The sequence below is a fragment of the Onychomys torridus genome, chromosome 4, assembly GCF_903995425.1.
Source record: "Onychomys torridus chromosome 4, mOncTor1.1, whole genome shotgun sequence".
NCBI classification, from domain to species: domain Eukaryota; kingdom Metazoa; phylum Chordata; class Mammalia; order Rodentia; family Cricetidae; genus Onychomys; species Onychomys torridus.
The window spans coordinates 15069141-15095627 of NC_050446.1; the positions used below are offsets into that span (position 1 = coordinate 15069141).

The 26487-nt window shown below is 48.1% G+C and overlaps 1 protein-coding gene across 14 annotated transcripts in view; it reads left to right on the plus strand.

Annotated features, from left to right (window-relative positions):
* The window catches only part of Cacna1b (calcium voltage-gated channel subunit alpha1 B), a 154264-nt gene that overhangs the window by 31082 nt on the left and 96695 nt on the right, over positions 1–26487 (plus strand). For 10 of the 14 annotated variants that reach the window (XM_036184139.1, XM_036184125.1, XM_036184128.1 and 7 more), the window contains exons 4-12: positions 3571–3662; positions 5634–5786; positions 6623–6813; positions 9408–9511; positions 10704–10819; positions 11628–11684; positions 12428–12520; positions 20706–20915; positions 24481–24593. In XM_036184139.1, the coding sequence (XP_036040032.1) occupies positions 3571–3662; positions 5634–5786; positions 6623–6813; positions 9408–9511; positions 10704–10819; positions 11628–11684; positions 12428–12520; positions 20706–20915; positions 24481–24593 (1129 nt within the window). The remainder of the gene's footprint in view (positions 1–3570; positions 3663–5633; positions 5787–6622; positions 6814–9407; positions 9512–10703; positions 10820–11627; positions 11685–12427; positions 12521–20705; positions 20916–24480; positions 24594–26487) is intronic. The other 4 variants (XM_036184127.1, XM_036184135.1, XM_036184136.1 and 1 more) reach the window with 1 other exon arrangement.

Genomic DNA, 26487 nt, shown 5'->3' on the forward strand with positions numbered 1-26487 from the left:
CCTAGTTCCCAAAGAGGCCAGAAGAGGGTGTTGGATCCCCTCCAACTGGAGTTGCATATGATAGTGGGTCACCATATAGATGCTAGGACCCAAACCTGTGTCCTCTATAAGAGCAACTGTGTTTTAACAACTGAGCCATCTCTTCTCCCCCAGATATTCTCCAGTGTCTCCCAAGACCCTTTGTCCTGGGACAGGCTGGTCCCCTGACATGATGGCAAGGGACAAGGAGACCAGCAAACAGCCTAAGGGGACAAAAACATTGTGTCTTTGAGAACAGCTAGGAGATAAACCATTTCCAGCAGAGGTTATGTTGTTTAACCCATGCTACAAAAATACAGCTAAGGTGGGAATGGGAAGCTGGAAACCCATCTGTGGAGAGACCTCTGCCCAGAACACTAACTAGGGTGAACACTCCAGCGGTGTTAGTAGGCTTCCTGGTCCATTTCTGCAGGGTGTTAAGTGTATCCAGTTGGATGACCTGACCTGTCTGCCACTTGCTACTTGTTTTGGACTCTTGCTTGCTGCATATTTAATAAGCTCGTTCCAAATGGAAAGTCTGGTGGTTGTTTCAGGACATTCTCTGAACCAGCAGCTTATCCTGCGCTAACTTCACCTCTTGGACTACTCTTCTCTATCCCATATAAAGTACGGTTCTCCTGGCGGGTGTTCATGCAGTGAGAAGAATTGTGTTCTGTCCTTTTGGTCTAGACTTCATTTGGTTAATGTTCTTTGTTGATTTTCAGTGTAGGTCATCTGCCGTTGGTAAAAGCGGGTTTTGAGACTTTCAGTTACTGTTGCAGGAACCTGGCTTCCTTGTAGGTCTAGTATTTGCTGGTGTTTCATATATATTTACAGTTGTTGTGTTCTGTTGCTAATTTGTCTTTCCATCACTATACAGTTACCTTCTTTGTCTTTCTTTTTCCAGTTTGTGAAGTTACTTGAAGGCAATGTGTGTCTTGTCTTTCTTTCTTTCTTCCCTTCCTTTCTTTTTTTTTCTTTTCTTTTTTTTTGAGACAGGGTTCCTCGATGTAACAGTCCTGGCTGTCCTAGAACTCACTTTGAAGACCAGGCTGGCCTCGAACTCAGGGATTTGCCTGCCTCTGCCTGAGTGCTGGGATTAAAGGCGTGTCCCACCACCACCTGGTGTGTGTCTTTTCTTATGAAGTGAGTTCCTTGTAGTCAGCAGATAGTTGGGGCTTCTATTTAAATTCATTTAGCCAATAGGGATTTACTTAAATTAAAGATTATTATTCATAGGTAACAAGTGACTCCTGTCATATTAATTACTTTTTGGCTGTTCATGTATATATTTTATTTTTCCTTTTTTTTCACTATCCCTTATAGTTTGGTGGTTTCTATAGCAATATGGCTTTCTTTCCTTTCTCATTTGTATATCTTCTCTACCAGTGAGTTCTTCATTTTCGTGTGCTTCATGGTGGCTGTTTTCACTTCTAGATAAAGGATTTCCTTACTCCTATATCATAGGGCTGCTCTGGGAGTGATGATTTCCTTCCGTGTTTGCTTATTTGAGACAGACCTTAGTTCTCCACCTCTGAGGGCAGGCTTTGCTGGGTGTGGTATTTGTGGCCCACATTCCATTTCAGCACTCTGAATGTTATCCTGTTATCTCTCTGCCTGCGAGATTTGTCCTGAGAATCTACTGTAACAGGAGTCCTTTAGATGTGACTTTTTCCCCTCTGATTTTAGAATTCAGTCTTGGCCTTTAACCTTTGACCATCACGTTCTAATGTGTCTTGGAGAGAGTCATTTTGGATTAAGTCTCCTTAGGCCAATGGTTTCATGAACCCAGATGTCCATATCTCTCCCAAGTTGAACACTTTTCAGATATTGTTTTGTTAAATGAGCTTTCTGTGCCTTTCTCAGTCTTACTCATATGCAAGTTTTTGTTTGTTTAGTCATGTCTTGTAGGCCCAGGCCCCATAAGCTTTGGTCACTGTTTTCATTCTTTTCATCTGGTTGAGTTAGCTAAAAATGCCCATCTCCAAGGTCAGAAAACTTAACTTCTACTTAATCTAGCTTGTGTAGCCATCACCAACTATTCTTATTTCATTCATTAACTTCATCAGCACCAAGTATTCTGTTTGATTCCTGGTTGACTGCTGGGCTGGGCATGGGCGCCTTAAAGTACTGCAAACCAGTGTCTTTGTGTTGGCTTAGTGAGGGCAGGGCCATTTTCTGGTTGGTTGTTGAGCTGGGCATGGGTGTGTGCGATTGATTGCTTCTGGCTGGCTGACTACAGCAGGCAAGTGTGGTAGCGTTACCATCTATCTGGCTGTAGGACTAGGCTTGGCTATGTGTAGGGTCACATAGCTGTGTGTGGCTTTCTTCAGAGGGAGGAACAAGGCTACAGCCTGACTATTTGTCAGGCCAGGTGCAATATATGTGGGTGTTCTGGGCTACTGACTGTGCACGCTTCCTTTCTGTGAAAATTGACCTGTATCTGTGAGATAGGGGCTATATTAGTTTAAATGCCAAGTTTCAGTCTTTCTTCTGAGTCAGTGCTCTGAGCGGCTCTTGGATCTTGGTGTTGCAGCCATTTCTGTGTTCATGGCAGTGTGAAGGTAGAGCCTTAGAAATGAAGATCACCATGGCAACTCTCCTGGGGCCAGAGAACTCAAGTAGTAGCCAAGTTTCAAGCTGCTATGGAGCTGTCTTAGCGTGGGTCACTGGGTGAAGTGGAATTTATAGTGGGTGGAGCACCTCTCTGGCAGTAATGCCATATGAACTCTGTGTTGAGGGTCTGTGAGGGCTGTGGGAGTCTTCTGTGCAGTCACTGGCACAGCAGTGACTTGACAGTGTGTTATGGGTTTGTATGTCAGTTAATTAAACCTCTGCCTTCAAGGTAGGAGTCTCACTAGTTCATGGCTTCTAACTCTAGTAAGAATGACAGTTTTTCCCAAACTTTTCACTATTGACCCATGGGAGCCAGGCAGCAGGAAGAAAGGAACTGACATGTATTATTTACTGCTTGTTGCTGTGATAAAATACCATGACAAAGGCAACTAATGGAAGAATTTGTTTGGCTAATGGTTCCAGCCTTCTTGATGACATCACCCCATGATGATGTTTTTCCGAGTCCTGAATCTACCTTCCATTCTCTATTCTCCTAGAATAACATGAAGAAGGGTGATGGGAGGTGTGGCTCAGGCATCCTTCAGGGTCTAGTCTACCTCTGCTGCTACACGCTGTCATCTTTTATGAAGCAGCAGGAAGTGCGGTTAGGGTTGATTTGGGAATGTGGTTTAGGCATGGACTCAATTGGAGTAAGATTCACCCCCAGGCCAATGGTTGCGTGCCCACTCAGATGATGTCCCTCTGTGAACTAGAGGGACAGCATACAGATAAATTCCTTGTCGGCATTCCTTCAGGAGTCGGCTCTGTCCCCCTTTGCTTGGCCATGACTTGCCCTGGCTTGTGGGTGGATGGCAGGGGACACAGGAAAGAACGTGTGCTGCTCTTGGGAGACAGGACCCAAGTAGTGAAATGAGTGTTGTTTCTTTGTAGACTCAGTGCAGAAACTCTTATATCCCTTGCCCTTGTTTTTGCCAGGATTCTCGCCACAGCTGGAACAGACTTTGACCTCCGGACCCTGAGGGCTGTGCGTGTGCTAAGACCCCTGAAGCTGGTGTCTGGAATTCCAAGTAAGTCTAGACATTCAGGCCCAATATAACTCTTCCACCCTCATCAAAGCTGTGGCTCCTAAGTATTGGGCCCTTTGAACACTCTTGTGTGTGTGTGTGGGTGTTGGGGATTGAACCTTGAGCACATAAACACTCTACCACTGAACTACATCCTTACCCCCAAGATGTTTACTTTTGACTTGTATTAGTTACCTTTTCCTGCTGTGAGAAAACACCATGACCAAAAACAACTTACCAAAGAGTTTATTTTTACTTTTGGTTCCAGAGAGAGAGTCCTTTGTGGTGGGGGGAGGCATGGCAGCAGGGGCAGGAGCAGGAAGTCGGAAGGTCACATCCCAGTGACACTTAGGAAGCATCGGGAAAAAACTGGAAATGAAGCCAGGCTGTAAAGTCTCACACCCCCTCCTCAGTGATGTAATTCCTCCAGGAAGGCTTTATGTCCTAAAGTTCATAACCTTATCAAACAGTGCCACAAACTGAGGACTAGGTATTCAGATACCTGAGCCCCTGGGGAGCATTTCTGTCAAACCACTACACAACCCTCTTCAGTTCATTTTTCACAAAATCCCAGAAGGTGGCTGTCTCAGTTAGGGTTTCTGTTGCTGTGAAGAGACACCATGACCACAGTGACTCTTAAAATGGAAAACATTTAACTGAGGTGGTGGTTTATAGTTCAGAGGTTCAGACCATTATTATCATGGTGAGGAGTATGGTGGCATGCAGGCAGACATGGAACTGGCTCCATCTCAATCAGAAGGCAACAGGAAGTGAACTGTGACACTGGGTGGCATCTTGAGCATAGCAAACCTCAAAGCCTCACAGTGACACACTTCTTCCAACAAGGCCTTACCTGCTCCAACAAGCCACACCTCCTAATAGTGCCACTCCCTATGAGCTTATGGGGGCCAATTACATTCAGACTACCGCAGTGGCCCTGCTGTTTTTCCAGACTTGTGTTTCTACCTCTTACCTTCATTTTCTGGGATTGAAAAACAGATTAGAGACCTGGCAAGGTTGTAGAACAGGAAAATGTCTAAGGCTACAATGGGCAACCTTGTCTTAGTGCCAGAGGGGCCTGGTACTGAGTTGGCTAGGAGGCAGATATGGGCAAGAGATTGGCTGGGGGACTTAGTAAGCATGTTGGACACAGGCTGTTCTTGTGACTATTTCCTTGGCCTGGCAAAGATTTGGCTTCACACTTACTAAGGGCCTGAGTGGGCAGGGACTTGGTGTTGTGCTGTCCTGAGAGCACTACGAGAAAACCCGTGGTTGACATCCTGTTCTTCTCAGAATAGACGAGGGTTCAGCTCCATGTCTAAGAGCTGAGGCCAAGAGGAAAGGGTAAAGGATTGCGGGTTATAATCTATCTTGGCAGTTTCTCTGGCCAGCTCACTTGTGCCCTGTGGCCAGTGACAAAACGCTTTCTGGTTTTGGAGAATTGCCTTCTTTTCCTGAGGAGATTGGTCTGCTAGGAATCTCTGTGTTTACTTTTCCAGGATCCCCTGCTCCTCATTCCCAAGATTCCCCGGTCTTCCCCTAGGATGCTTCTTTTCCTTCTGCATACTTCATTCTCATTCTTTCTTATCCCCCATCTCCCTCTCCCTCCCCTCTCCCTCTCCCTCTCCCTCTCCCTCTCCCTCCCCCTCTCCCTCTCCCTCTCCCTCTCCCTCCCCTCTCCCTCTCCCTCTCCCTCTCCCTCTCCCTCTCCCTCTCCCTCTCCCTCCCCTCTTCGGCCCTTTTCAGACTCTGACTTCTCCTTTCTCTCTCTCACCTGTGCCCATTCCCTATCCCAAACTCCTGCTCTTCGAATCCCTTGTCTGTCTTCTTCCCTCACTTCCAGATCCTGTTGGTCTCACTTCTTCCTCAGACCTCATACTTGGCCATAGAGGACTCCCTGTCTTGCCTACATAAGCACCCCCTGTCATGTCCTTCCTCTCCTGTCACTCTGCCTCTTCTGTCCTCTGACTGCAGGTTTGCAGGTGGTGCTCAAGTCCATCATGAAGGCCATGGTCCCACTGCTGCAGATCGGGCTGCTGCTGTTCTTTGCCATCCTCATGTTTGCCATCATTGGGCTCGAGTTCTACATGGGCAAGTTCCATAAAGCCTGCTTCCCCAACAGCACAGGTGAGTCGTGCAGTGCTGCTCGGGCTCAAGGGAGGACCCCAGATGTATTACTCACCAGACAGACCCTGGTCCAGGGCCACAGGGGCTTTTGAGCTTCCAGACCAGTAAAGTAGAACTTATATTCTAGTAGCCTTATAAATAGTAAGAAGTAGATAGATACGTGAATAAAATAACACTATAAAAACATCTATGAAGGAAACAAAAGTATTTGATATAGAACAGCTTGGGGCCTGCTTTGCATGAGCTCCCAGGGCAGCCTTCCTGCTAGCAGAGGGCTGCTGCTGAGCAGAGTAAGGACAGCTCCTGGTCACCCTTCCAGAGCACTCCAGTTCCAGGGACAGTAAGTGCAAAATGCAAAGTGGAAGAACACTGAGATGAGGAAATCATGTGGTTTCAGGGCCGTGCTTCAGAACTTGAGCCTGTACGAGAAATAGGGAGGCTAGAGGGCAAATCATGGTGTTTTTGAAGGCTTAATCAAGCAATTGGAGAAGGAGAAATAAACTTAGTAATCATTTATGAGACATCATTTATCAGTCCCTCTCACTCTTCCGCAGGCTGGGAGAAAGAAGAGAAGTTAGAGTTGGCACATAGGTGTCTGCTTGAGTTGCTTTCAAGATGAAGGGGTCTTGAGCCCATTTGAATGGCAATGGGAAGGTTTCAGGAGGGAGAGGGAGAGAGAGAGAGGTGAGCAAGTTGCTCCAGAGAGGGCAGATGATTGGCTGCAGTGGAGGCGGGTGTAAAGTTAGTGAGAGGACCGTTCAAGTGCAGGCATGATAAAGGGTGGGGTGATGGTGGAGACTTAGGGAGCAGAGATTCACGTTTGCTCCTCCTCACAGATGCAGAGCCTGTGGGTGACTTTCCCTGTGGCAAGGAGGCCCCAGCTCGGCTGTGTGAGGGTGACACTGAATGCCGGGAGTACTGGCCAGGACCCAACTTTGGCATCACCAACTTCGACAACATCCTGTTTGCCATCTTGACAGTGTTCCAGTGTATCACCATGGAGGGCTGGACTGACATCCTCTATAATGTGAGTTATATCTTTGCCCTAGCCCTGGTGGTATGGTCTGGAGCTCTCAGGATGGTGCTGCAGGGGGCTGGGGTATGTGTCTCTCTTAGGGACACTTCTGACTGAGAACTCTTTCCCAGTCCTTAGCCCATTCTCCTACTCTAGGGTACAATATAGGCCCCTTTATCCAGGTGTTTCTTCAAGATACTGTGGTCCATGTCAACTCCTGCTCTGGCTGTAGGTCTTTCTGCAGTCTTCTTTTATGAAGATGAGACTGGGGGCTATTCGATAGAGCAGATGAGCTAATGCAGAGATGACAGCAACTGATGCTGTGAGCCTGTGCATAGTAGACCTGGTGTGACATATCATGCCACACCCCTGTTGACTTGTACAAATGATTAAAAACGGGTTTTAGAGAAGTTGATTACTTTGTCCAGGCCCTAGGCCTGTGTCTGCTGTTAACCACTAGTATATTCCTGTTGGAATTTTCTAGATTGAGTCAAGGGCCCGTGAGGTCTGAGGGCCAAGTAAAGATGGTATGGAGTAGGATTAGGACTGCTCCTCCATGGCATGCTGGGACTCCTCCAGAGCTTGTGTTTTGTATGGTTGTTTTGGGTATACTGTGTCCATTGTCCTGGTTGGTCTGCCAGCTTGACACAAGCTAGAGTCCTCTGAGAAGAGGGAGCCACAATTGAGAAAATGTCTCTGTAAGAGCGGTCTGTAGGCAGGCCCATGGCACAGTTTCATAATTAGTGATTGATTTGGGAGGCCCGCTGTTTGTGGGTCATGCCAGCCCTGGGCAGGTGGTCTTGGATTGTGTAAGCTAGCAGACTAAACAAGCCAGTGCGCAGCACTCCTCTATGGCCGCTGCTTCCGTTCCTGCTTTTAATGTTCCTCCCTTGACTTCCTGCATTGACTTCTTTCGATGATAATTATGTGGAAGTATAAGACAAATAAACCTTTTCATTTTCCCCCTCATTCTCATTAGGATTCTAGCCTGTCTCAGCAATTTGAGGTAGTCTGGATATGGTGGATGACTTACTTAGTCAGTGTTCTGTTCCTGTGAGGACACACCATGACCAAGGCAGCTCTTATGGGGAGAATTTAACTGGGGACCTGCTCACAGTTTAGAGCTTTAGTCAATTATCAGCATGGCAGCAGCAGCAGGTGCTGGAGCAGTAGCTGAGAGCTACATCTTGATCTATAGACAGAGAAGCAGACTCTGGGCTTGGTGTGGGACTTTGAGCCCTCAAAGCCCACTCCCTCCAACAAGGCCACACCTCTTAATCTTCTCAAATAGTGCCACTCCTGAATGACCAAATCTATGAAACTGTGGGGCCATGAAGGATGTCCAACATAAGGCCCCTGGAGGTGCTGGTGACCCATTTAATTACTATTTCCCAAGGTTTTTCTTAATGATTCTACAACCAACTCTAGAAAATCTCAATCTTCTTGTAGGAAGATAGCCCTGTTACCTCCCTCACCCTGTCCCAGAGTCTTGTGAACCATCTGCTAGGGAACAAGGATAAGGAAGAGTACCTCATGAGCTTTGGGAAGTAGAGGATGAAAGTACACTCGAGCCAGGAGTCTGGGAAGGTGTGACCAGTGGACACTTGGTTTTGGATAGGTAGAGGATACAGTAGGGATTTAGAGAATGGCCATGAGGTACTGTCTTAAAAAACTGAGAAGGGGGGGTGGTTCTGAGTGTTAGTTCTGCATTGGAGACAGGTATTTTGGTGATCGTCAGTGCTGAGGGCTCAGAAGTTAAAGCTGCACTCAGTCTAGGTATCTAGGGCTATTTAAGAACAGAGTCTGCAGATCTGCCAGGCTGGGGAGCAGAGATCCTGACAGTTGCCTTGGTGACCAGCCTAGCTTGGGACAGAGCTCCGGGGTCCTGCTGTCTAAAGGGAGGTGTCCATCCTCACCATCCACTTCACTCACAGTTTGCTTCTGGCAATTGACACACACGGAGATTCATTATACTCTTTGGCCGAGTCCACCGAGTTCATACAGTAAAATAGCCATGGAATTAAGCTGCGTTCGGGGGAGCTTTCTCTTCAGTGGGCTTTGTTATAAGCAAAGGGGATGGCCTTTATGTTTTCAGCTATTCAGATCATGCCTGGGTGCTGCACCATCTTGGGCTAGGCATAGGACGAGAGAGATATTCTAGGGACTTGTGGAGAATGCATTGTGGAGGCACATGTAACCTGAATTGGGGACCTGCTGAAGACATGATTAGACAGGATGAACCCTAACCGTGGAGCTTATGGGGTTCCATTTAGGAGGAAGTATCCTTGGAGCTGCTCAGGGAGGCCATGAGTATCCTATCAAGGAGCTATCCTATCAGACAGAGGCCAGGCATGTAGTCCTCAGTGTATCCTGAGCAGCGGTTGGCTATCTGGACTGGCTCTTGGCTTTTTAGTATCACTTGGCAATGACTGGAGATGCACAGTTTCCCTGGTCTCTGGGAGCCTCCACCCAGGGAAGGCTTTGTGGGGCAAGAACAGGTCCGACCAAGCCTGGACTCCCTGCCTGGACCTTTCTGAGGAAGCCTGGAGGCCAAGCCCACTGATGTGGCCATGGCTGTTTGTCTCATTTCCTCCTTTTTTTTCCAGACAAATGATGCAGCTGGCAACACCTGGAACTGGTTGTACTTCATCCCTCTCATCATCATTGGCTCCTTCTTTATGCTCAACCTAGTGCTGGGTGTGCTCTCTGGGTAAGAACTACAGGCTGTGGTGAGCCCTCTGGATTGGAGCCTGTGAGCACACACAGCACCCTTCTCCTCTGCACTTGGGCTCCTGTTTACAGCTCCCACCCTTGTATGGTCCAAGGAAGTTTATGTCACAAAGATGATAAAGAGGACAGGCCTGACCTGACTCTGCCCCTACTTCAGCAGCAGAATCCCTGGATGGCTCTATTCATCTCACCCTGAAGACTTCTGACCAGGCCTATGGCTCCCAAGGTGGATGGGAATAGAGCCTGGTGGGCCCCCAGAACAGCTGCCAGGATAAAGACTAGATGTAGAGGACAGCATGCTCTGGAGCTGAAGTGGCCTCTGGGTTCCATGTGTCCTATAATAGGTGTGGCTGTCACTAGCATATCTTCCCAGGTTTAGGTGACTGTCTTAGTCACTGTTCTGTTGGTGTGAAGAAGCACCATGACCAAGACAACTGTTATAAAAGAAGACATTTAATTAGGGCTTGCTTACAGTTTTAGAGGTTTAGTCCGTTATCATTCTGGCAGGGGAATCATGGCGACATGTAGGCAGGAGCTGAGAGTTCTATATCCTGACAGAGACAGAGAGACAGAGAGACAGACAGAGTCAGAGAGACAGACAGACAGAGTCAGAGAGGGAGGGAGAGACAGAGGGACTGAGGGAGGGATGGAGGGGAGGAGAGAGAGACAGAGACAGAGAGAGACTGAGACTCCTACTGACTGAGACGGACTCTTTGGGCGTGGCAGGGAGGGGCTTTTAAAGCCTCGAAGTCCACCCGCAATCTCTCTCAAATAGTGCCACTCCCTGATGACGAAGCATTTAAATATATGAGCCTATGGGGGACATTCTTATTCAGATCACCACAGTGACAGAGTAGAATTAGTCTGATGAGGAAGTTTAAAGCTGAGAAGGCACCTGAGGATGAGGTATCTGAACTGCCATCCAAAGAGAGGATTAGAAATGAGCCAGGTAGAGGATGGATGAGAGCCGGCTCAGTAGAGCACAGTGGGCTGGTGGCTCAGCAGTAGTGAGGGGTATGGATTCCCAGAGCTGGAGCCGGAGCATGTGGTGGGTGAGGTGAGGGTGCGGGAGCTGGAAGGAGCCTGCCTCCAGGCATGACGCTTCTAGAGCAACACTGTCCTGCAGACTGTGTCCGCTGGAGCTGCTTGCTTTTCTCTCCTACACAATATAGCGAGTTCGCCAAGGAGCGGGAGCGAGTAGAGAACCGCCGTGCCTTTCTGAAGCTCCGCAGGCAGCAGCAGATCGAGCGAGAACTGAACGGGTACTTGGAGTGGATCTTCAAGGCGGGTGAGTCTGTGAAAGTGGGCAGCTGCACTTCCGCTCTGTCCACTGTCCACCCTGCGGCCGTCCCGGACTCCTGGGCCCTGGGGCGGAGCGGTGAAAAAGGCTGATCATAGTGCATTGCTATCTGACAGTCACAAACCCTCTGAGCACCCTGCTCTTGCCTTTTGTTTTTCTGTCCTCCTTGCTCTGGGCACTGTAAACCTAAACTCTGACCTGCCTCCTCCGTCCCAGGTAAAGTAGCTCCCCTCTGCATGGGCTTCTTTCCTCCATCTGGGAAACTCCCTTCATAGGGCTATCCCTCTCCACGTGGGCTGTTCCCTCCATGTGGTGTACGCCCTCTGTGGAAACTGCTACCTCTGGGCTGCTCTTCCATGTGGGCTGATCTATCCATGCTGGCAGCTCCCTTCCATGTGGGTTGCTCCATTGGTGTGAGCTGCTCCCTTCTGTGAGGGCTGCTCCCCTCTGTGGGGGCTGGGGGCTGCTCCCTGCTGTGTGGGCTGCTTCCTTCTGTGGGGGCTGCTGTCCTGTCCTGCCTGAGGTCCTTCCAAATGATCCGTCAGTGGTGAAGTCACAGCTACAGCTGCCGTCTAGGAGGACCATTTGTAGGTTGGACATGGGATGGTGAGGTCACTGGGCCTCTGCTTGGGGCATGGTTTGGGTGTTGGTAGAGGGCATGCAGTCACAGCCTGCTGATGTGGATGTGTATAGAGGGCAGGCAGGTGCTTCCAGACTACTTTTACAGGTTTTCCTGGAATGAGTCCCTTTTGGGGGAGGGGTAGAAAGGCCCTGACCTGAGCTTTGCCCCTCACAGAGGAAGTCATGTTGGCCGAGGAGGACAAGAATGCTGAAGAGAAGTCCCCTTTGGATGGTAAGTGGTCTCAATGGCACTCCTGCACAGTGGGAGCTCAGTTACCTGTTTCCCTGGGGCCTTGTGCCATGGTAGGCCCCTTTAGATCTGTCATAGTAGCACAGGAGCTATAGAATGTGAGCAGCCTGGGCTTCTGACACATGCATAAATTACCTTTTGATGGAAGCTATGCTGGACAGTGTTGCTTCTAGAAGCTTCATACCTGCAGGATTTGAGATGAGCTGTCTGTCACTGGAGTTGCAGTTATCTCTAAGGCCCCAGAAGACTCCAGGCACTGTCCAGAGCCCTTAGTAGACAGAGTTGGGGGCCTCCACTGCTGTTGGTGCCTGTAGTTGCCTGCACAGCCTGAGCCACAGGCAGGCTTAGGTTGGGACCAGACAGCATGGAGTGCTGTCACCTCTGCAGGTCACCCCACTCTGAACAAATCTGTACCCGCACCTCTGCATCCCTGGCCCGGCCCCAGATGATAGATCTGTCTTCTTGGTGGTCAGGCCTCCCTAGTGTCCTCGCTTTGGGTGGAAGAGGAAGAAGTGCGGCCCTCAAAGTCCCATGTCCTTTCCACGGGAGGAGCGAGAAGGGCCTAAGGGCCAGGGTCAGGGAATTGCTTTGCCTCAGTGTCAAGACAGGAGCTCAGATAAAGTGGACCATTCTCAGGAACGATAGTGCCACACAGCTAAAAGATGCCCTGAGTGGGTTCCCTGATGCTGCAACTCACACTGGTCTCCACTACCCATTGTTTAAAGCAGTGTTGAAGAGAGCTGCCACCAAGAAGAGCCGAAATGACCTGATCCATGCGGAGGAGGGGGAGGACCGGTTTGTGGACCTCTGTGCTGTTGGTGAGTCTCTGGAGGTCCTTCTCTGAGGCTGTGAAGCCCTGACTGGATGCATATATAGTGCAGACACGGGCTTCTTCTGTCATCCGCCCGGGTTCCTCCCTTTACGGTGCCTCAGGGGAAGTGCCCTTCTCTGGGTGCTACAGCTTTTGGCTCCACGACACCCTGTAGTCAGAACCCAGGGTGGAAGGCACAGAGGGTTTCTGCTGGTTCTCCCCTGGTCCTCCCTTTCCTTGGCCTGGGCCTCTAACACCCTGGCTCTGTGCCCTCCCTCTTACATAGTGAAATGAGCCTGGTTGATTTCTCCTGCAGAGTTAGGCGTTTTAGTTCCCGTAGTGCCCAAAATACCTGGCATTGCCCTACCAGAAGCCTTACTGTGCTTCATTCTGCCTGGATGGTGCAGCCTGGGTCTCCTGCAGCTGTGTAGGAGAGGCACAGACCCCAGCCGAGGCCACACAGCAAACCCATCTGGCCTGCCTAGGCCTTCTGCGGTCTGAGTGTCCCAGAGTAAGGTCACAGTTGGAGCCTGCCTCCTGCTTGTCGGTGTCTGCGCCTCTCTCCCTCTTCTGGCTGTCCCCTCAGCCATGCCATTTACTTTTTCTATTTTTTTTTCCTCATAATGAGAAATGTTGCCCTAAATTCCTGTGACCATTTGTCTTTTCTTACCAGCGCCTTTGTCTCTACAGATGGGCTCCCCAGGGTAGGCTACTGAGGGTAGAGGTGTCTACACTTTTGAGAATTTCAGTTTTGGTATCTTTCATTAGCAGCTCAAAAAGATATTTGCCTTCACCTCAGTGCCTGTTCCTTTAAAACTTTTTCCAGGTTTTTTGTTTGTTTTGTTTGAGATGGGATCTCTGTAACTCTCACTGTCCTGGAAGTCACTGTGTAGACCAGGCTGGCCTTGAACTCACAGAGACTGACCTGCCTCTGCCTCCCAAGTGCTGGGATTAAAGGCTTGGGCCGTTGTACACGGTCATTCCCCCAGTTTTGAGGCTAGTTGGGTGGGCACAAAGTGGCATTTGACTGGGACTGTCATTCTCGTTTTGTTGGCGCTGGTAGTTTTGGTCCTTCTGTGACCGGAAACGAAGTGACAGGCCGATGTGTGTTAGAGGTCTAAATCTAATTTTAAAAATTACTGTTATAGTTACATAATTGTCTTTGAGAATCATTTTACCTACATTCTGATTTTGTAAAATGAATTAGAATTTTTGAAAAACCTTTTTTAACTGTGGTGTATACGCATTTAATGACTATTAGAATTGTGTGGCTCCTGGTTGGTTGGTTGGTTGACCACACTTCACTGGATGGCCCCACACCCACGAATGTATCGGCAGTACAGAGTGAACTTGGTGGATTATTTTTTAAAAAAGTAAATAAGGATATGAAGTTTGGAGGGGGTGGGGAGTGGGGGTGGGTCTGGGGGGAGTTGGGGGAGGAACAGGAGGAGATATGATCAAGATAAATTGTTAGAATTCCTCAAAGGAATTCTTGAAAATATTATACTAAAGAGAACACTATAATTGTTTATTGGTGAGATTAACTGAAGACCTGTGTGGTCCTAGAAAAATCGAGGGGGGTGGGAATGTACTTGGGCCAGTTTTGTAATTTGTACTTTATTAAGAAATCTAGTTTTTTGTTTCTGTAGAGTTGCATGTTGTATTCCCTTAATTAATTTAATCTCTTGTATGTTTAGTCATTTGTGTGTTTATTCACTCAATAAATATTTAGTAAATACTACAGGAGTTCTTTGAGGCATTTGAGCTGTGGTGTAGGACAGATGATCAAGGCCCTTCATCTTTAGGGGGTCTGTTTCAGCAAAGCATCAGATGAGACAATGATCATCACGTGTGGCTCATCAGATGCAGCTGTGTTAGAAGGAAGACAAATTCGGGAAGGGTCGAGATGTAGTGTTAGAATTTATGGCTCTAGGACAAAATACCCTTGAGTAAGGAGCTGGGAAAGAATGGGAAAGAATCTTCTAGAAATAAGTATCCAGGCAGGAACGGAGCTAGCGTTCACGAGCAACACCGAAGGCTAAAGGTAGGCTGGGTCCCAGCAAGGATTCCAGGTGGCCATCCTTGGTCTAAAGTCTGCTGTCTGGCTTTCACTGCAGTGGGAGCTGTGTCTCCTTGGGATGCTGAAGAGAAAATGAAATGGGAAAAGGTACAAGCAGGGAAGCCAGTGTGTGAAGGCCAGGGTATAAATCAAACAGCCTGGATGCTGGGCCTGGCTTTGTGTGGTAGAAAAGGAGATGATAAAAGCTTGGACTTCAGGTCGATTTGAAGACAGTCCAGTCAGGTGTGTCTAAGAGCAGGGGAGCTTTCAAGGAAGCTCTGGGTTTTGTCTGAGGAAAGCAGGGATGAGGAGCTCTGGTTAGGAGATGGGACTGTGGGCTGAGTTGGGGGCACAAAGGTTTGGTTTGTTGAGAGCACAGGGTATTGGAGATGTCTGTTGGAGGCCAGGCACAGGCCCAGCCAGGTGTGTGTATGTGTGTAGTGTGTGCAAGCTGCTCATGGCTCTGAGGAGGATACAGACTCTGTCAGCACAGCTTTGCTGCTGTTGGTCCCCAGTGTATCCTTTGGTTTCTTTTTTTCCTAATTAGGATCATACAGATGACATATGATCATTATTATTGTATCACATATTAACATGTATATATTAATGAATGTTAGAACCTGGAACTCCTGCAAGAACACTAAGCACTCTTAACCACTGAGCTTTCTCTCCAGTCCTATTTTCTTAATTTCTTTTTCTTTAAAAAATTATTTTATTTTGCTGGGCAGTGGTGGTACATGCCTTTAATCCCAGCACTAGGGAGGCAGAGGCAGGCGGATCTTTGTGAGTTCTAGTCCAGCCTGGTCTCCAAAGCGAGTTCCAGGAAAGGCACAAAGCTACACAGAGAAACCCTATCTCGTTTAGAAAAACAAAACAAAACAAAAAAAATTATTTTATTTGCACGAATGTTTTGCCTGCATATATATGTATATGCAACCGTGTGTTCCTATAGGTAACTGTGAATCACCACGTGGGTGCTGAGAACCAAACCTGAGTCCTCTGCAAGAACAGCAAGTGATCGTAACTGCTGAGCCATCTCTCTAGCCCCTTTCTCATTTTCTAAAAACAGATCACTTGTTTCAGTTTTTCTTTCTTCCTTAATAATGAAGGTGCTTGGATTGTGTGTCTTCCTTTCTATACAGCTTTGCTATAATGTATCACTTTTTGTTGGCATCTATATCATATTGCTTATTTTCCTCTTTGAGCCAGAGGTTGTCTAGGAGTTTGCTTCTTAACTGACAAGTAGGGGCAATATCTGGATGAGCTTCAATTTGATATAATTATACCAGATAATGATTGGGAAATGAGGCCTATAAATCTCCTTAAGTTTATAAATTTTCAAAGTAAGGTTTGTAACTAATCTTAATATTTCATTAGCATAAACAAAAAGTATGTGTCCTGTAGCTGAGAGTTATCAAGCTTGTTAATTAAACTGCTACTTCTTTGCTTTCTGTCTTGTAGGACTGTCACTTTGGAGGGGCGCTGTTGGTGTTTGGGCTGCATGCTTTTTCTCTTGTATTCCCGGGTTGTTTGTGAGGCTGTGATCACCATGCCTTCCTCAGTTCTTCTGAGGGTCTGTCCTTACTCCACTGGACACTTGGCTTTCTCCCTCCCTCCCTCCCTCCCTCTCTCCCTCCCTCTCTCCTTCCCTCCTCCATTCCTTCCTTTTTCTTGACAAGGTCTTACTCTGTAGCTCATGCTGACTTGGCACTCACTGTCTAGTCCAGTCTGGCATTGAACTCATGATGGTCCTCCTGTGTCTGCTTCTTACCTACCAAGTGCTGGGATTATAGGCACGATGCCTGGCCTTGATCTTGTCTGATGTTATGCCATGGTTCTGTTCTTTTTATTGTTGCTATCAGTGTTTTTGGTTTGCATTTACCTGGTAATTTTTTTCTTCTTTATTCCTCTTTAGAATATTGTCTTAGAATTCCTATTGCTGCAGTGAAGCACCATGACCAAATACGATGGGTAGAAAGGGTTGATTTGGCTTACACTTCCACACTGTAGTCTATCAGTGAAGAAGTGGGATAGGAACTCAAGCAGGGCAGGAGCCTGGAGGCAGGAGCTGATGCAGAAGCCATGGAGGGGTGCTGCCTACTGGCTGCTTCCTCAGCCTGCTTTCAAATAGAACCCAGGACCTCCAGCCCAGGAAGGGCAACACCCACATGGGCTGGGCCCTCCCCCACTAATCACTAATTGAGAAAACGCCCTGCAGGCAGATCTCATGGAGGCATTCATTTTCTCAGATGAGGCTCCCTCCTTTCAGGTAGCTTGGGTCAAGTTGACATAAGACCCGCCAGCACATGTATCAAGTTCCTTTATAAAATGTATTTAACTGGCCTTAGCTTCCCCTCAAGTCCTGGTCTTGTGTCTAGTGTGACCTCTTTCCTTGTTGCTTCATGTTTATTATTTGTATGACATTTCTGTGGTGTCTGGATCAGGTTGGTATTTGTCATGTTCCCTGTTCCTTTGCCCATCTCTAGGTTCCAGTTCTGTTCCACAGATGAGCTTTTCCCTAACTTGCTCTCATTAATTAGAACGGATATTCTATTTACTTTCCTTCTTTAACTTGGAGATGCCTGTTTCAGTCACTAAATTGTGGTTTCCACTTACTCTGTCCCACCCGAACCTAGGAGGTGTGACCTTTGCGGAGCTTCTGCACATGGTTGACCCCTTGCATCCTGCTGTGGGATTCCCGAGGACCCCCTGCCTGAGAGCCTTTCCCACTCGCTCTCTTCTTCAGGTCTTCCTCACAAGATGGTTTCCTGTTTTCCCACTGTGCTGCCCACGTTAGGGTACAGACTCTGAGTCCCTCCCCTGGTTCCTGTGCTTTTCCTGGACCATCGTCAGGTGGCACCTGGACTGCTGGGGACAGTTCCTCCTTGGCTCTGGCTGTGACGTCGTCAGTTATTGGTTCCTGTTGACCTCTTCTCTGCCTCAGTGTCAGGCTCAGGCTTGCCATCAGTGGGACTGTTTGTCCACCTGTTCATTTCCTCTCTTTTCACTGGCTGAATGGCTTAGAAATGAAATTCTTTTTTCTCTAAAAAGTCTCTCTTAGTTAACTATTATGTTTCTGTGAAGAGACACTAAGACCAAGGAAGCTTAAAGAGAAAGCATTTAATTGGGGCCTAACTAACCATTTTAGAGGGCCACCAAGACCAACATGATTGGGAGCATGGTGGCAGGCAGGCATGGTGCTGGAGGAGTAGCTGAGAGTTCACATCTGATTCACAAGATGGAGTCAGAGAGAGATGAAACTGGGCCTGGTATGGACTTTGGAAACCTCAAAGCTGGTCCCCCATGACACACCTCCTCCAATAAGGCCATACCTTCTAACTCTTCTTAAACATTCTATCAGCTGGGAGCCAAGCATTCAAATATATGAATCTAGCAGGGGGCATTCTTATTTAGACCACCACAGATTCTTTCTCTCTTTGAGTTTCGTTTTGTTTCGATTAACTTGGTGCTATCCTTAAATCTATAGGACTGTGAGATTACTCCCTTTCCCCACAGAACCTAAGGATGTTGGCATGTGGCTTATACTATGTCACTTTCAATGCCACATCCTGGGATAGGCCAGTTAGGCTGGAAGGATGCTTGGAACCTTCCTTCTTCTTAGTAGTCCTTGATAGGCAATGGCAGTGTGAGTCTTGGTTATCCTTTGTTTTCTGTACCTTCCTTAGAGCCTGAAGTGGATAACCCATTCATGTATACATGTTGTTGAACTAGTGGTGCTGAGGACCCATAAGGATCCTGTATTCACTGATGCTCCTTGTAGTTGAGTGGAGGGAGTCTTTGTGTGTATCTGGCTAGGTTCTGCTGTCATTCATTTTAATGCTCCAATACCTGTAGCTTGAAGATATCAGATCTTGTTTTTCTTAAGAGACATGCTTTCATTATAGATAATACGTGCTGGCATTAGTTATGCCCAGGAAACAAAGAAGAGTGAAAAAGGGTCCCAGTCTCTGTGGTTTCCCTCATAGCCTACAATGTGAATGGTGTGTTTACCAGAGACCTCGCTGGAGACCTATCTAGAGCAGACTAGGATATATATGGTCTGCTTGCTGGGAAATGCAGCCCAGAGACCCAGGATCACAAAGCGCCCGAGAGGGATATTGGCATGGTTGCCTATGCTTCCTGCCCAAGGGCACCAGGCTTCAGTGTATCTGCGGCTGTCATGTCTATTTTTTTGGTGCCGAGGAGTGGAAGTGCCTTCAGATTGCACTCTGAGGGCCCTGTCATGCTTTGAGTGTGTGTTAGAGTGAAGAGCCGGGGGAGGAGTGGTGTGTGGCTGGGGAGCTGTAAAAAGACATTCCTGTGAGGCTTTCCTACATAGTCTTGCTGCCCCTTTCTTGGATGGTATGGTGAGCTGGGTGTGGATGATCTTGCTGTCTCCCCTGAGACTTTGTTGAGTGATTCAGTGGTTTGTATGTTCTCTGTATTGTGTGTGGCCCTGTGCATGTACATACATTCCTGCTGTGTGCCTGTTGAATATGTGAGCACCTGGATGGGTCTCCAACCAGAGTGAGCCTGGCCAGGCACTAGATGTGTGCTCAATGTGCATGTATGACTCTGAGGTTTCTGTGTGACCACCGTGTGAGTATGTACTATGTATGTGGGGTCTGAGGCGGTGCCTTGCTCTGCACGTCTGCTGTCCTCCGGGTAACAGATCTTTGCTTGTCTGTACAGCTGTGTCTTCACCAGCCCTGTGGGGAAGAACAGTGCCTTATTTGCACCCCTTCCCAGAGGTTTCTTTATATGACTCAGCCCTGGTTTGTGGAAGTAGCCACCTCCATAGTGCACATGTGAAGCTGAGGCTGGCTTAGTGGGGAGTTGTGAGGGAGCACAGGCTTCTGTAGGAGTTTGATGGAGTGACATCCAGAACCAGGCCTTCACTGGCTGGTGGACTTCCTCTGCACCTTCCTCTTGGTCCTGGCCGTTGTGAAAGCCTCTGCCTATGGAGATGGAGAAGTTCCTCCAGAGGCTCAGGGACTTGGCTACATTTCCCCAGACTGATAATGTTTTCAGTGTACCTGGGTGTGTACACACTTATGTGTGGGAAAACATCCATTCTACATCCATTCTCAGAGACCACCAGTCCCAGATGTTCAGAAGCCCCTTAGCTGGGATGCAGTGTATGCTTTCAGAGGAACACAGAAACAACTGATATCTAGGCCCTCTGTGCAGAAACTATGACAGTAGTACAGACTTGAAGAAAGATTCAGTGGTATCTAGACACACCCTTTATTCTACACCCACCCATCTGGAACATCAGGTACCCAGAGACTAGTCTCATTTATATGTCAGCACTTATGGAAACCATCTCTGAACAGGGCTCATCGGCAAACAAACTGATTATTGGTGATGAGGTTGTTGTCATTGTTGGGAGTGGGTTGAGGACCATAGTTTAGATAGTGTGTTAGAAAAGGACACTGTAGAGGTAACCTTGAAGCCAAGACCCAAATTCAGGAGCCAGGATGTAAAGGAGCCAATGAAGAGAACTGTAAAGGGCCAAGGGAGCAGGAATAGTGAATGCTGGAGGGAGAAGAAGGTAGCCATTTGGTTATATTTAGAATCGGATTACAGCAGGGGTCAGCAAACTTTCTAGACCATGATGAGTATTTCGGGCTCTGGACAAGATAGTAGCTGCCACTAACACATACATACATTTAGCTGTGTTCCAGAAGAATTGCTTAAGAAACAGGAGGACAGTGGTTGCTGATCCTAGTTGATAGGGAGAAAGGGAAGGCCAGAGACTGCAGAGCCTCAAAGATAGAATTGTGGTAGGATTTATTTATATCTTTGGAGGAAAATCATGGAGTACTTATAGAGGGTACCTGTGTCAGAGTTGTCCTTTTGGAAGTTGGCCAGGGTCTTGGGGACCAGAGTCATTGATTGTTGATCATCAGATCTGGTACCTAGTAGCCCTGGACTCCCTAATCTGAGAAATGAGAAAGTGTTGGAATCCATTCAGGGGCCATGGAGGTAAGCAGCTCAGTTGCCTGTGGTCAGGAAGATGTCTTCAGAATGCTTAAGAATGAGTATATACCTGAGGGTTGTCTATAGGTGGGTGGTTGCTTGTCCTGGGAGCCCACTGTTCCCTGAGCCCTCATCAAGACTTGTCCTACAGGGTCTCCCTTTGCTCGTGCCAGCCTCAAGAGTGGGAAGACGGAGAGCTCATCATACTTCCGGAGGAAGGAGAAGATGTTCCGGTTCTTCATCCGGCGTATGGTGAAAGCACAGAGCTTCTACTGGGTGGTACTGTGCGTGGTGGCCCTGAACACATTGTGCGTGGCCATGGTGCACTATAATCAGCCTCAGCGGCTTACCACTGCACTGTGTACGTACTCTAGTCCCTTCTCCAGGGCCCTTCCCAACCACTCTACTCTGTAGCCTGGAAACCCTGGTACTGGATGCTCTAGATGGTATCCCATTTCTACTGTACAGTCATGGGCCTGGCCTGTGTTCAGGGCCTGAAGATCCCTCCATCCTTAATTGATCTGGCTAGATGCTCATCATGTTTGTATCATGATATGAAATGAGTGGTTCTTAGGGCAGTAGATCAGTGCATGACCAGGGGCAAGCCAGACTAGAAGATTCAGTCATTTGGTGACTTAGTTCCTGGCCTCTTTGCCCTGAGGCGACTTCTGGATGCCTGGGGAGGCAGAGTCGGGTTTCTGCATTCTCCCAGAGCTATCCTAATCACTCCATCTCTTACCGTGGGCTAAGTTGGGGAGTTTTCCATGTTCCCCACAGGGCCAACTTGATGTCTCATGTCATGAGCCCCTCACTAGTCACTGGGATGTGAGTCATATTCAGCTGGTCCCAGCTACAGTTCAGAGAAAGCAGGCAGGAGGACCCTGGAGGGTTGAGACTTCCTGTGCTTGCCGAGCATAAGTACTGATCCTCAGAGAATGATCCCCCAAGTCATATGAGAAACAGCTCACTCAAGTGTTAAAGAATCTACCAATGTTCTACGGTCAATGTGTTGCTTTCCATTTCCTCAGGACTCAGCTGCACTAACTCTTGTTATCTGCAGTGGGTATGGAGGGATAGGACCTAATTAAGTTCACTTTCTCCAGAGGGACCTGTGTGCCCAAAGTTGCCTGAGTCCTTCAGGAGAGCCCTGTCTGACCTAGCGAGACTCCATCCTGGCCTCTGCTGGCTGAGTGCTCTTCCCTGATGGTGGCCCTTTTGTAACCACACTCTGTGGACCACTAAGCCTGCTAATCCCTTGAAGAGCTCCCATCTGGTGTAGGCACTGTCAACCCCATAGTAGTCAGTCACATGCATGCATGTGCATATTGTTTGGGGAGTAGGGTTCTAGGCTATATCTTCCTAAATTTCTGTGCTGAAATCTATTACTTGCCTCAGAGGGTAAAGGTATAGAGGCAGCAGAGTGAAAAGGAACAGAGGTGGTGTCAGCTGTCAACCTGACTTGTGCTCCCAGGGTAGGATGAATGGCAGGCTTAGTTAGTGTATGTCATGCAGCAGCAGGTCCTGGCCTCCAGGGCCTGTGTCCTAGGGCTGGTGGTTTGATGTCTGAGGACTTTTCTATTGGTTCTCCAGGCTCATGTTTTCTCTACCATTGGGTTTTGGTGGGAATCGAAGGACCTGATTCCTGCTTTCTCAGTTGTTGAGGCTTGTCCTTCTCTCATGGAAGCCATGGTATCTTGTCACTTTTAGTTACTCCTGGGTGGTTGCTGTCTGACCAGGTCATGTGTATATGTTGTGGGGGCATTTGTCCGCTTGCATGTCTAATGTGTGGGGCACAGGCTAGAATGGCCCCAATGTTGGCTTAGGCCACAGATAGCCTGCTGGGCAATGTGTCCCTTGGTCTTCTGTGCTTTCTTTTCTAATTTTTTTCCTGTAATCCCTGGCTCTCTTGGCCTCATTGAGGGAACATTACTGAAGGACGGTGGGCCTTTACAGGAACTGAATGTTTCTACCTAGAGTCTGAGGCGTTGTCTTTGATAGCTAGACTGACTCAGCAAGGTAGGACAGCCTTGCCAGAGGCTGAGGGAGTGTTGGATCTTGAACAGACCAGTGGGAGCTCTGCCACAAAACAGGTGATCCCAGAGCACAACCAGGACCTTTGAAACCAAAGCTTGGATGGTGAAGGGGGAAGCTGCTGAGTCTTGTCATCCTGTGAACCCTATGAAGTCGCACCCATAGATAGACATCATTCCCCTCTGTTCCTATGGCATACTGGTCTCTTACTGTAAAGAACAAATAAAACCCCCAAACAAAACAATTTTTTGAAAAATATTGTGTGTGCAGAGGTCCTTGGACAGTTTGTGGGAGTTAGTTCACTCCTTTTACTGTGTGGGTCCTGGGAGTCAATCCTCAGGCTGTCAGTTTGATGTCAGCCTTTACCACTGAGCCATCTTACTGACCTTAGAAAAACACATTTCCTCATCTCTCTCTGCTTCCCTTTAGCTTGTAAGCCTTACAGAAAGAAAATGATGAGTATTGTCTCCCAGCAGCTCTGGTGCCAGTTGAATGAATGACACAGGAGTGAATGAAGGAACCTTTGTTGCCTCAGAGGGAGGTTGTGTCTAACGCTGTGGCCCTTTGACAGGACATAAGGGCATTTTTGACCTTCTCTCTGAAAGTTTAACCCCTGGCAATTCTGTCCAAACCCTCTTATTTTATTTTTCTGAAGAGCAAGCTCAGTGCATGGATGGACAGCCTCACTTTGGTATGTAGGTGGCAGGTATTCCAGTTTCCATGGGGAGCTAAATGGAAGGAGCTTGTCTTTTGAGTATGGAGGCTTCAGATAGGAGAGTTGGGTCACTCCATTCTGCTATGTGTCTCCTTTGTCTACTGAGCTGTTCCAGGCTGGTATGTGTAACGGTAGCTTTTCTTCTTTATTTCACACCTGCTGACTAGGACATTTAGGCTGGGTGTTGGTCACTTGGGCAGTGTCAAGCCTTACTGGGGAGGGTCCTGTCTCTGACAGGCTCCTCGGCCTACTGATTAGCATCCCATGCTAGAAACAGGTACCCCCTGGCTCTGAGGGTGTGCTTACTGGGTTGAGTTGTTGTTGGTGTATAAAATGCCTGCCCCCACCCCATTTGTATGATGCATGGAGCTGGCATTGCAGCTGCTGCAAACTCGCCCCCAGCTGAAGCATTTGGATCTTCACAGAATGACCTTTGGAGAGTGGTGGGTGCAGGCAAATCTCAGAGTGTACTGGCATGGAGGATGAATACTCTTCTACTCTTATCAGAAGCTGTGTCTGCTTGCAGTCCCATCTCCTTGACAGAGACCCTGGGATGGTGACAGGGATCTTAGAAGCTTGTCTTTGCTTCTTGGTTATGACTTTGTGCTCTGTGTGGCTCTGCTCTGAGTTGAGGTCACAAAAACTGTTGGCACCTTTGGGAGCTCACACGAGATGGGTGGTGGAGAGTTTTCCACTTAGTAGTTGAGGCAAACACATGAGTAAAGTTAAAATCAAATCTGGTTCTCTTGGGGTCCTAAGAAAGGATGTCAGGAAGTTTTTATGGGAGACTCTTAGGAGGAGGCTGGGATCCCTAATGGAGACTGGAACATGGTAGAAGGTAGAGCAAGGAACTGGAACATGGAACAATGTAGAAGAGCCATTGGGCTGTGCCCAGCCTTATTGTCCCAGCCTTCTCTGAAGTGTCCTAAGGCAGCTCACTCCTAAGTGACCCTGTACTTGTGTCCTATAGACACTGAGCATTTGTTACCATTGGAACTGGTGCATCTCATGACCTTTCAATTCTTTACCCCTCTCCTGAGCTGTGGCCAGAGCAGGGCAGGGGTGGAGTGGGGTGGGGTTCAGACCAAGCCCAGAAGGCTCAGAGGTGTGCTGCTGTCAGGCTTGGGCTAGAGGCTGGGTGAAGGAGCCCGAGCTAAACCTTCTCTTCTCTGCCTTCTAGACTTTGCAGAGTTTGTTTTCCTGGGTCTCTTTCTCACAGAGATGTCCCTGAAGATGTATGGCCTAGGGCCCAGGAGCTACTTTAGGTCTTCCTTCAACTGCTTTGACTTCGGGGTGAGTAAGATGCCTCACTAGGTCCCTTCTGTTGAGTGAGTCTGAGATGTGCACAGCCCCACCCCTATATATACTCAGAGTGGGCTGAGCTCTATGACCCTGTGTGGGCCAGAAAGGCTGCTGGAGACTGGGAGGTAATAAGAGTTGTAGAGGGAGGCCTGTCCTAGCTGTGCCCAGTGGCAAGAGTGTCAACAGCTGCTTTCCTGAAGGAAATATGCTCTTTCCTCCCTGATCCTATGTGTAGATTGACAGTTAGGGCAAGGCTCTGTAGCTCCTTCTGTACCTGAGACCTTGTCACTTAGCAACTCAATTTTCCCAGTAGATTTGGGGACTGTGGTCTAGCATCCTACCATCCTGCAGTCTGGCCTGGGCTAGTTCTGAGGAAAAAAACCGTGCTAGACTTGCCGTTTTGGAGAGTGTGTGGTAGGATTGGCCTGGTCTCCTCCTAACCTCTGTGGGTCAGAGAGGCCTCAGTGAGAGCGGTTGCTATGGCCCACCCTGAGAGTAGCGACCAGGCTCAGGGAGGGGCCACGTAATAGAGCATGCAGGGTGTGCCTAGCCCGAAGTCCCAGGATTGGTCCTGTTGGCACCTGCCGAGGTGATGAGTGGAGGCCCACAGCCATGTGCAAGACTTGGAATGCTGGAAGCAAACACGGAGGGAGACTTGGCCAGATGGACAGAAACTTCAGCTTAGAGGGAAGTTTTCTCTTCTCAGGCTCAGGTGTGCAGTTCTTGGAGTCCTCAGTCCGCTGGCATGTGAAACTGTGACAAGTGACCATTTCCACAGTCAGGATCCTTCCTCACAGCAGCAGCAGGCTAGGGTAACTGTCATAGGCATTTCTATCAGAAAAGGGCCTATAGGAAGCACAGCGGAGCCACAGGAACAGAGAGGGAATGGTGCTGGTATCGCACCTGCTTTCAGCCTGGGTGTCCACGGGGCTCTGAGTTCTATCCCTGGAGCTCTTTCTCTTTCTGTGAGAAGTACATATTTGCAGCTGGACAATTTTCTCAACCTGTCCCTGTTAGTAGGGTTTTGGGAATCAAAAGACCTAATTTTTTTTAAAAAAAAAATTTATAGAGGGCTGGGGATTTAGCTCAGTGATAGCTCAAGGCCCTGGGTTTGGTCCTCAGCTCCGACAAAAAAAAAAAATTATTTTTAATTATGTATGTATAGGTGCCTCTGGAGGCCAGAGGTGTCAAATGTCCCCAGAGCTGGAGTTACAAGTGATTGTGAGCCATCCAGTGTGGGTACTGGGAAGCAAGCTCAGCTTCTCTTCAAGATCAGTATGTGCGCTTAAGTACTAAGCATTCTCTCTCACCCCAGAGACTAGTTTTGTATTGCCTTGGTTCTTTTCAGTCAACCTGGTATGCCTCTCCATGCATTTCTTTTCAGAGCATATTGGGCATTTGAGGTTATTTTTATGGATATATTATAGACCTTCTTGGAGTTTACCCCATTAGATAAAAACCAACTCCTACGGAACAGGTCCTTTGCTCATATTTCCTTGAGATACATTAGGGTTAATATCCTTTAGTGTCCTGGGGCACTCACCATCTCAGGAGTGAGTATTGGTCATACCCCAGTCTCTTACCTCCTCAATACAGAGTTGATAGTGCACCCCAATGTCCTATTACCTCAAGACTAGGTGGAAAGTGCACTCTAACCTAACTCCTTTACAGCTGGTCTGGGAGGTACACCCTAACCAGGACCAAGTTGGGAGTCACACTTCGATTTTCTTGTCAGAACTGCCTTTAACCTTTTTCAGATCCAAATGGAAGCCATAGTGGTATTCTTGGAATCCTCTTTAGACCATGCTCTCTTGCAATGCTGGCACCTTTTGGTATCTGGAAAGGCTGGGCATTTTCTGAACCAGCAGGTCCTGGCTCCCTTCTG